General features: G+C 34.7%; 1 protein-coding gene and 1 pseudogene across 1 annotated transcript; both read right to left on the reverse strand.

The window, feature by feature from the left end:
• Positions 1-2,544: 2,544 nt before the first annotated feature.
• Positions 2,545-4,333, reverse strand: LOC125831037 (uncharacterized). The gene has a single exon (XM_049510227.1). The coding sequence runs from the start codon at positions 4,331-4,333 to the stop codon at positions 2,573-2,575; it is 1,761 nt and encodes a 586-aa protein (XP_049366184.1). The 3' UTR covers positions 2,545-2,572.
• Positions 4,334-7,798: 3,465 nt separating this feature from the next.
• Positions 7,799-8,795, reverse strand: LOC125831062 (histone H3.3-like; annotated as a pseudogene).
• Positions 8,796-11,307: the final 2,512 nt, after the last annotated feature.

Below are 11,307 nucleotides of genomic sequence, written 5' to 3' on the forward strand. Positions count from 1 at the left end.
ATACTCATAGTATAAAGAATAGGCAGAATGACCTAGGAGACCCATGTACTTGGTTGCGTTTGTCAGTTGGACCATTTTACTCATTATTTTGCCAAATGAGTAGTTAAACTTGATAAAACTCTATTTTTTGAACCCCTTTGACTATTGACCAAACTTATGTGACATAAAAATGGATGAGTTGGATAATTGCGTGATTACACACATTTTGCAGCAAGGGAATACAATAATTTTATTTTTAAAAGGGAAAAAGGACAAATATATCTCCGAATTATCGTACATGGTATTTAAATACCCTTCGTTATACTTTTAGGACACCAATGTCCTTACCGTCCAAATGTTGGGTTGTATATATCCTTTGAACTAACGGAGAGACACGTGTCATAATCTTAACAACCTATCCAAAATTTATTAATTTTTTATCCATAATTTAAAAGTCCCACCCAGATAAGTATAACCCAAAAAAAAAAGACCCATACCCAAATAAACCCATTTTCCCTTTCTTCATTGTTCCACCATCCAAACACCCCCAAGAAATAGATCAACATAGAAACTCCACCACACCATTCTTCTCTTGCGGAAGCTCCACAAACAAAACGACCCACACCCATATTATAACCGAGAAATCCCTAAGTATATATGTTCTTTTCTTGTGCAATCGATAAACCTGATGAATGTAGCACAAAAGTGAGACAATAATTGTATGTTTGATTTTGAGAAGGATAGGGGGAAGATGGGAGAAATGACAAAGAGACTTATCGATTTATTTTGAACTCGTGAGGTATTAGTGAGAGGTTTTGATTACTAAATCATCACCAACTACTAAAAATCGACAACACCCAATTGTTTATAAATTTGAAGAAAAAAAACTTTTGTGATTACAAATCCATTTGAAGTTTGTTGGTTATGTTCGTCGGTGTTACTGGGACATCGATGAAGGAGAGACGGGTTCAAGATGGTCAAGTTTTATGGTGGCCGAAAGGTTGTTGTATCGCTAATTTCGCCAGAGTGAGGGAGGCTGAGTTAATTAGCAATTAGAAGTGATTTGGTGTGTGGAGCGAGGGAGGATGAGTTTAGTAGCAATTAGAAGTGATTTGGTTTGTGGAGCTTTGTCGGAAAAGATGAGTTGCGGCAGTGTCTTGAAGTTTCGGCGTGGGGGTGGTAATTGGTTGCAGTTGGTTGATGGAACAATGAAGAATAAATTTTGTATAGACCATTAAGATTATGACACGTGCCTCTCCGTTAAATCAAAGGGTATATACAACCCAAAATTTGGACGATAAGGTCATCAGTGTTCTAAAAGTATAACGAAGGGTATTTAGATATCATTTACGTTAGTTTGGGGGTATATTTATCATTTTTTCCTTTTTAAAATTTTAAAAATACACAAGAAAATAATAGTAGTAATATTTATTTTATTTTTTATTTTAAAAAAAATAATCTCTTCTTCTTCAGCCCTACCCACCCCTTCTTTCTTCGTCTTCCGTCCCCCAGCACACCCCTTCTCTTTTCTTCTTCTTCAGTTGAGTACTCACCCATTCATCTACCATTCTTTTTTTTTTAGTACCCACCTCATTCTATTCATCGTCTTCTTCGATCAACACTTCCCATCACTATTGCCATTACCATGAACTTTTTATAAACAAAAGTTACTTAAAAATATACATCTGATTAATCCATTCTTCATTTTTATGTTCTTATATAAAATTTTCAAGATCTATTATATTTCTTGGATTATTCACAAACAAACTTTTTTTAATTTGAAATTTCTTTGATATTTGAATTTATTGATTCAAAATAAATAGAACAGATCTTCAAGTAAACCTAATGGCTAATGAATTTTTGTGTTTGAATTTTTTTTTAAGTTTGAAAACAATGGAAAAGGTAGGAGTAGAATGCGATTTTTTTGTGGATAAGGAGTGGAAATGGAGTAGATGATGAAGTGGGAAATTGGGGAAAGGAGGAACTGTACCTTTTTAAAAATATTATTTATCCCTTTTAATAATTATTTTCTGATGTATCATTAAATATTTTGAAAAATTATGATGTGTCACTAAAAAGTTCCATGTGTAGCTACGTGTACTACACTTTCACTAATCAAGTGAGAAAAGGGTTTAAAATATTATGTTTCGTCAAGTTTAAGTGTTCATTTGGCAAACTGGTGAGTAGGAGGATTCAACTGACAAACTAAACCAAGTAAAAAATATTTTACACTATCAATACAATTTGATTGTGTATAGCAAATTATTAAAGTATTTTATATTTTAGGCAACTATGTTACCCTTACTTAACCTGATCTATGTTACTCGACCATTCAAAATTGTCATCAAGTGTGTGTCAAATCCTTCAAAGGTAATATATTTTTGGAGGATCTGACACGAGTATGGCAACATTTTCGGAGAGTCCGAACAACTTACACTATTAATGGGAATAACTTAAACTCATATTTGTTAGGCTGCACAGTTTCCTGTATTCTCTGATACAAAAAAATGAAGCATTGTGTAGTAGAGTGAAAACTTCAAAAGCTGAAAATAACTATACAATTTCAAGATGTATATACAGAACAAAGGCCTATTCAGTGGATGGTTTTATGAAAACTTTTCCTCCTTATGAGATCACTAACTTTTCGAAACAACGTTCTTTTCTTCCTGATAGGACTTCTATCATTAGCAGAGTCTTCTGATTTTAGTGATCCTCTATCATCTGAGGAGGAAGACGAGGATGATATCCGATGATGAGGAACCTTTTTTGGTGTATGGGGATCTGCCTCAGGTTTTGGTGATTCAATTATTGACCTCTCAAGTGTCTCAGCCTTTTCAGGATCCTTATCTTGGATTTTCTCTTTCAAATCTTCTTGTTCTTGTTGCAACTTGAGCTTTTTCGGAACTTGGAGTTTCTCATATCGTTTCTCTTCTTGTTCCTTATCCTTGGTATTGAGTGATGACGAAGATTTGCTCAAAGACATGCTCAAGTCTTTTGTTTTTAGTGTTCCTTTATCATCTGAGAAGGCAAACGAGGATGCTCTCCGATGATGAGATACTTGTTTTGGTATATGGAGCTTTGATTTTGGTGATTCATTTATCTCAAATATTGTGTCCTTAAGTGCCTTGGCCTTTTTGAGATTCTCATCTTGGATTTTGGCTTCTAAATTTCCTTGTTCTTGTTGCAAATTTACACTGCTGGAAGTTTTCTTGATATGGGGATCCTCATTATGTTCCTCTTCTTGCTCCTTATCCTTGGTTTTGAGTGCTGACGAAGAGAGAAACCTTTTTAACTTCTTAACGTTTTCTTGAGCTGCAACTTCATTAATCCCAAGTCGTTCGTTCTCTTGAGTAAGAAAACGAATTGATTCCTCATTTTCAACTTTAGAATCCTTGAGTTGAATGTTTTCATCTCTAGTTAGACCAGCAACAGTATTTGCAGCGTCCGCTTCATTTATAGCCTGTTTCAATATGCCCTTCAATTTGTAAACTTCTCTTTTTGCTGCTCTAGTAATACGCTCAGCTGCTTTAAGAGACTCCGCGAGTGTAGCAGCCTCATCCTGAGCTAGCTTTTTTTCTTCTTCAGCTTTCTTTATACAAGTGATGTACCTCGTCTCATTTTCAGCCAAACGCGACTCATCAAACTCCAGTCTTAATCTGTCTGTTGTTTCTCTATGTAGTTCAGTTTCCTTTTTCGCCTCATTCAAAAGCTTTTGATACCTAGCCTCGGCATTTCTAACCATATGTTTCAATTGTCTTGCCTCATCTTTTACTTGTTCGAGTTCTAATTGAGAAGCACTGAGTTTCTCCTTGGCCTCATAAGCTTCAGCAGCAATTTCTTTCAATGCTAACGCTAAATCATCCAAGGCCTTTTGGCTTTTTTCTTCTGCATAAGTTGCAAATTTAAGTTCATTTCTAACCAAATGTATCTCATCACTCAATGCATTAGCTTTTGATGAAGCAAACCTCTCTCTTTCTTGGATCATAGCCAAATTCGCCTTCGCTAATCCAAGTTCAAACCTGAGGCATCCAAGTTCCTTCTCTAAAGCAATCTTTTCGCTACAAGAACCATCACAACGCCAATTATTTTTCTCGGATGAAGACACTAGTGATTCAATCTCTTCATGAAGTAAAGATATCTCAACTTTGGATTCTTCAAGTTCAATCTTAGTTAGCTCAAATTCCCTTGCCTGTGAGGCCAATGAATCGAATATTCTAGACTCCGTTAATCGTCTATTCGCTACTTCAGCTTCTAGTTCATGAACCCTTTTCTTGAAATTGTATACTAAATCCATTGTCTGAGCTTCATGAGCTACCTCTTTCATCTGCTTAACCTCCTCCTCAAATTTTCCCATTTGATCTAGCATTTGATGATCAATTTCTACAAGCAAAAACAATCACAAATAATTAGAAGTTGCAAAGTTTTAGACAAAAGCCAATATCCATATAAACACCAAAAAGTCACTTTCCAAAAGAGAAAAACCAATGTTAAAATATAATAATCCAAACAACAACAACAACATATTCAACATAATCCCTTAGATAGAGACTGGAGAGGGTAGAGTGTCCGCAGACTTTACCTTACCTCGTCAAGATAAATAGGTTATTTTTGATTGACTTTCATCTTAAAATAAAGCATTTCCAAACAGTTTGAAAATAGGAAAACATAAATGAGAGCATTAACAACAACAAAATAATGTGAAAACGAGTCTAGCAGAGGAAAGAACAATAACAACAACAAAATAATACAATAACGAAAACACAAAAACAAACCAAAAAACAAGAAACTACGAGAATAATGCTACTATCATGGTAAGAAAGAAGGTCCAAGTACGACCACAACAATAAACCCCAAGATAAAAATACAACAGAAGAATATGAAGGATGAAAAAATTATACCTTGGATATATGGCCAACCTACGAGGGATTTCTTTCAAGAACAAGAAAATAAAGCATAAATGGTTCTAACTTTTAAGGGGTTTTTTCTGGTGTCCAGTCCAAAATAAATAGACCCCAAATGTACAAATCTTTAGAAATATTCTAAAGATCAAATCTTTATTCTTATGAAAACTCAAAGAACCAAGAAAAAAAAAGAAAAAAGAAACCAGATAAAAACCTCAGAATTTCAAAGATAAATATATAGTGTAGACACACATGACACTAGGAAAAACATTGTGAGCCAATAAAAGTGAGTCAAAACATTGTGGCCAAAAGATTTAGATAAAAAAATTGTGTGTTATGTGTTGGAATCCCTATAAGAATTTTTTTTTTTTGTGGGAGAGAACATTCTAGTTTTTGACAAAGTCCGAAGTTGAAGGAGGTTTGTTAGGAAGATTTGAGATAAATAGAAAAGGAAGGGGACCTTTAAAAAAAATTGTTGATTTGACATTCTAGAAGAGATTTACGATAACATAGGGTGTGCTTGGTATGAAGGGAAATTTTTTCCTGGAAAATAAGTTGATTTTTGACTTATTTTCTCATGTTTGGTTGGTGAGTAGAAAATATTTTTCGGAAAAGATTTTTAGTGTTTGATTTATGAATGATTTTTTTTCTGAGAAATATCTTTTATTTTTACTAGGGTAGAAAATAATTTTTGAAATTGAAAATATTTTTTAAAAACAAACTTAAATTTTTTTGGGGGGTGTGGTAGGGAGTGGGTTGAGGTGAAAAATTGAAATTTTGAAGTCGAAAATGTTTTTTAAAAACAAACTTAATTTTTTTTTTGGGGGGTGGGGGCTGATAAGAGGTGGGTGGGGTGGGGTGCTGGTAGGGGGTGAAGGGGTCGAAGGTTGGGGTGAAAAAATAAAATTTTGAAGTTGAAAATATTTTTTAAAAACAAACTTAATTTTTTTTTTTAGGGTGGAAGGGGATTGGGGGGTGCTGGTAGGGGGTGGGTGGGGTGGGGGCTGGGTAGGGGTGAAAAAAATGAAATTTTGAAATTGAAAATATTTTTGAAAAACAAACTTAAAATTATTTTTTGGGGTGGTGGTAGTGGGGGGGGGGGGGGGGAAGGGCTGGTAGGGGGATGAGTGGGGGTCGAGGGTAGGGGTGGAAAAATGAAATTTTGAAATTGAAAATATTTTTTAAAACAAACTTAATTTTTTTTTGGGAGGGGGGGCTGGTAGGGGTGGGGTGGGTGGGGGGTCGAGGGCAGGGGTGAAAAAATGAAATTATGCGTAGGAGGTGGGTGGGGGGGGAGGTCAAGGGTAGGGTGAAAAAATGAAATTTTGAAGTTGAAAATATTTTTTAAAAATAAACTTAAATTATTTTTTTTTGGGGGGGGGGGGGGGCTATTAAGGGTGGGGTGGGTTGGGAGGGATCGAGTGTAGGGGTGAAAAAATAAAATTTTGAAGTTGAAAATATTTTTTAAAAACAAACTCAATTTTTTTTAGGGGGGGGGGGGGGGAAGCAGGGGAGGGGGCGTAGGTGATCGAGGATCGGGATAAAAAAATAAAAAATTGAAGTTGAAAATATTTTTTAAAAACAATAAAAAAATTGATAGGGGGGCGAGGGTAGTGGGTGGGGGTAAAAAATAAAAAATTGAAATTAATAATATCTTTTAAAAATAATTTTTAATATTTTTTTGGGAAGGGGTGGGGGTAGGGTAGGGGTGAGGATGGGTAAAAAAATTGAATTTAAAAACAAGCTTTAAATTTATTTATTGGGCGGGGGGGGGGGGGGGTTGGTTGGAGGTTAGAGACAAAATTAATTGATTTTTTCAACAAAAAGTAATTGTAGTTTGAAGTTGGAAGAGAGTTTTGGAAAATGTTTTCTTTGAGTTTTGAAGGAAAGTCATTTTCCTTCAATTTGAGGAAAATGAGTTGATTTGGAAAACATTTAACCCAACCAAACATGAGAAAATTGGAAAATATTTTTCGGAAAATGTTTTCCTTCATACCAAACACACCCATAATGTTTTATAGCATTGTGTATACGATACATTTGGCAAATTTAACTACGTTTTCGGTGTGTAGAAATTATTATTTTCTTCTAGTAGTACGTTAATTTAAAAAGATAATGTCAAAACCTCACACGCCGCTGAATTTAGTTAATAGTGAGAATTGAGGGAACACGGATAGTTAGGGCATAGGGGAGTCCAGCCCTAAAACAGAAGCTTTTTGAACGCTATAAACTAAAAGGTACCCTTTCTAAAAAACACAGATTAAAACAGGCACTTCATCCATAACCAAAACACACTTGTGTTTTTAGAGATGATTTATTTTGGTCCGTAGTATCTAAAAAGTGTCTTTTTTAGAGTCGGAACGAATAAAGGGCATGAGCATGACACTCAAAGAATAAAAACCTCAAATATGTTTTGACCACTAACTTACAGCAACCATGGTAGATTTCGATTTCATTGCTTTTCGAATGAGGATACTGCTTTAGCATTTTAAAGAGTTACTCTATCAAAGAGCCAACAGAGTAGTTACACACTTAGGGTCACTTATCTCATCACACTGAAGTATAAATGGTGAGTTAGATTATCTCCTCTAGGATAAGATATGTCCCATGTTTTATCACACCAAATCACAACTTACATGTTCATATTCTCCAACTTTGTTGAGTGGTTATGAGATAGATGTAGTCGAAAGAAGAAGTAGAAACGATGTACTTGCAGACTTGATTATATATTAATTGTAGGATACAGTTCTCTTCTGTGGATCCAGCTTCTAACCAAATTCTGTAAATTCAATTGATTTTCACATGCAAATATCTCAGAATAGTGGCAACAAAAGATGAAGCTTAAGTCCATAGTTTTCACTACCAAATCAAAGCCTTCATCCAAATTATGTGGACAACATGATATAATCGATAATATCTACAACAATTTGGACTAGCCGTTAGATGAAAATACTGAACATTGTTAAACACCAGTGGTGTGACAATCCAAACAAAATATACCATATTTTCCACCTACCCAAAACAGAACGACAACAAAATTACAACACACTTCCAGCTACCAAAACAAACTTAGAAGCACATTACCCTACTACTGACTTCATTAATTGTCTTTGTCTAACAAGAAAAGAGTAAAAATACGACAAACAAAGCTACTACTTCAGTAATCAAACTAAGCACGCTCGCCCCTAATTCGTCTGGCAAGCTGAATGTCCTTGGGCATGATTGTCACACGCTTGGCATGAATGGCACAAAGGTTAGTGTCCTCAAATAGACCCACCAAATAGGCCTCAGCAGCCTCTTACAGAGCTAGCACCGCATGACTCTGGAAACGCAAATCAATCTGAAAGCAAACCAATGCACAAAGACGAATCAATCCGGATTCAGGACCACCACCATCAACATAACAGTACCAATTTAGAACTAAATAGACATGAACGAACAAAAATTTACCTTGAAGTCCTGGGCAATTTCACGAACAAGCCTCTGGAATGGAAGCTTCCTGATCAAGAGCTCAGTACTTTTTTGGTACTTACGGATTTCACTGCATAATGCAAAATCCCAATCAACAACATTCACACAATAGCATGTTCAAGTATGATGTACTTTAAAGACTAAAGAGAACATATGCAATACTGAATTACACTACGCCATCTATACTTACCGAAGAGCAACAGTACCAGGTCGGTATTTGTGTGGCTTCTTCACACCACCAGTAGTAGGAGCAGACTTACGTGCAGCCTAATACACATACAAAGCAAGTTAAAAACTAATACATACAAAAGTAGTTCAAAACCAAGAACAAAACTAAACGCAAAAGACACCTTAGTGGCAAGTTGCTTCCTGGGAGCCTTTCCTCCTGTAGACTTACGAGCAGTTTGCTTGGTACGAGCCATCTAAAAATCACAACCCACAATTCTCATAAGAACAAAAATATAACATGAGAAAAAGACTCAATTTTGAGTTGAAACCCCCCAAAAATAACTCAATTTTGCAATAATACAAGACACATACCAACCAATTCACAAAAATTAAGAAGAAATCCTACTGAAAGATTTCAACTTTACACTAAATTGAAGCAAATACACAACCATTCAAAGCTTATCATTAACTAGGAATACGAATTCTACAAATATGCAGAACCTAAGATTGCTTCATCCCCCCCCACCCCCTACACCCAAAAAATATGTTCAAATTTGCACCCAATCTATCGCCTCCAACACTAACATTCTATTATTAGCAAAAATGAATGTCTTTTATCCTGAAACCCTAAAATAACACAGTGCACACCGAATCAAACTACAAGAGCAGTTAAATCCCTAAATATTCAACAACATTCCTCAAAATCCTAGCTTTCTGCCACAAAAAGAATTCCACTACCACAGAAGGGACTGGTTCAAGAGATAATCAGAAACCCTAGCCATAAAATTTCCAAAAAAAAAAGACAAAATCAATCGTGATCTTCAAACACACAAACAAAACAAATTCATAAATATATGCAGCAAAATAATAATAAAAAATTACCTCTTAGAAAAAACTGTTTCTCCTCCTCCTTCTCCTCTTTAGCTTTTGTGATTGAAGAAAAATTCTGCTGAATTTGCAGGTGAAAGATTATATATAAGGGCTTTAGGGATTGTGGGGATCGTGTGTCAAAATGTATCTGACGGCTCAGAATGATTATCCGTGTGCTTTTATAATCTATTATCTATGGTTATTAAATGTGTTAACTGTGTTTTTTGAAAGTGATTGACGGCTATGATGTGACTTTGGGAGGCGTGCCGGATTGAGAACCCTTAATACTTGGTTCTCATTGGTTGAAATTATGGAGAGTTTCAACTTTGATTAGACCCTGGTGATAATTTTGCTTTGATCATTATTAGATTCTTTTTTAGGAAAATAGTGATTAATTCAAAATAAATATTATAACTATAATTTCATTTAATTCTAATTCGCAGCAAATTTCTTGTTATTCGTTTCTCTCCCCTCTCTTTGTAATCTCGCTCGACACTCTCCTCTTTTCAGTCATCTCTTGCCTCTCTCACTTTATACAAACATAAATGTTAAATTGTGTTTGTGTTTGTATAAAGTAAGAGAAACTGTATATACAAATACAAATATATATATCTCCGTCCTATACACTTATAATTATACAAATACAAATCTTCCCCTGCCCAAATCTCTTTTGCCTTTCTCTCTCTCTCTCTCTCTCTCTCTCTCTCTCTCTTTTACTTTATACAAACACAAATTATACAAAATACAATGTATAATTTGTATTTGTATAAAGCGAGAGAGAGATTTGATATACAAATACAAATGTTTTAACTCGATTCAATTGTATACGAATTCAAATTTTATGCAGATATACAAACACAATCATTGATACATATACATAATAGTTACATATATACAATTATCTAAGCGATATACATATACAATTCACTTCTCTCCAATCTCTGCTCTCTCTCGCTCGCCTCTCTCCTCTCTCTTCCAATGTCGCTAGCCATTCTAGCCTAACACAAAGAACATATACATATACAAACGCATTTTTCATATGAATCGCCACAATTTTTATACAAATCACTGCAATTTGTGAAATCAGATGCTCTATAGCAAACATAATTTGACTATGGAACGCAAATCGCAAAATTGTAGCTATAGAGCGTTAATAGGATTTTTATCTTTGCTATTCCTAAAATTACTCTTTTCTTCCCTCGGTGTCTAATATCCACATTGAAACTCGATTAAATTTGAATTCGTGTCGACATATATTGAGGGGTAAATCCTCTCTAATAAAGACGACTCTATACCCAAGAGGACTCAAGCTCGAGACTTCTGGTTAAGGATGAATGAATACTTATAGTCAACAACCCTTGGTGGTCATGTCACTATTAGATTTGATTTCATGCTCTTAATCTTGCTTATTGATGATTATTAAGAGAAGTACTGAAAATACTCGTTAATTCGGCATGAATTATTAGTTTCATTCTTGAATTAAAGACAAATACCCGTTACTTGACTAACTGAACTTAAATACAATCCCCGATCTAGCAACATGAGTGAAATACATCCTTGAATTTTTGTCAAGTTTAAGAGTGTTTCCTACACTTCTCTCAGTTTTTTATTAAGAGCATCATGCTCGTACAAGAATTTGAAACCACTTACTATGTCATGTTAAGTCATGAAACATGATCATCTTCTTTTTATAATCTTAACATTTGTGAAAACTTATCAACAACTAGTAGTAGTAGAATATGTAGTACCAACAATAGGATAGATATATAGTACTTAAAACTATCGTGTATAGTGTTGACAAACTTTTGGCTTCCATGTACCAATTACCTAAAGTAATATAAGTCTTATCTTTTCTATCAAAAGAAGAAGTTAAACACAAGGAATAAGATAAAACAAAGGGGGTCACATTTTTCAAAAC

The sequence above is a fragment of the Solanum verrucosum genome, unplaced genomic scaffold (assembly GCF_900185275.1).
Source record: "Solanum verrucosum unplaced genomic scaffold, falcon-dt-bn FXZP01000049.1, whole genome shotgun sequence".
Lineage (NCBI taxonomy): Eukaryota > Viridiplantae > Streptophyta > Magnoliopsida > Solanales > Solanaceae > Solanum > Solanum verrucosum.

Coding starts and splice junctions, on each gene's coding strand:
- LOC125831037 (XM_049510227.1), bottom strand. CDS start 4,333: ATGGGAAAATTTGAGGAGGAGGTTAAGCAGATGAAAGAGGTAGCTCAT.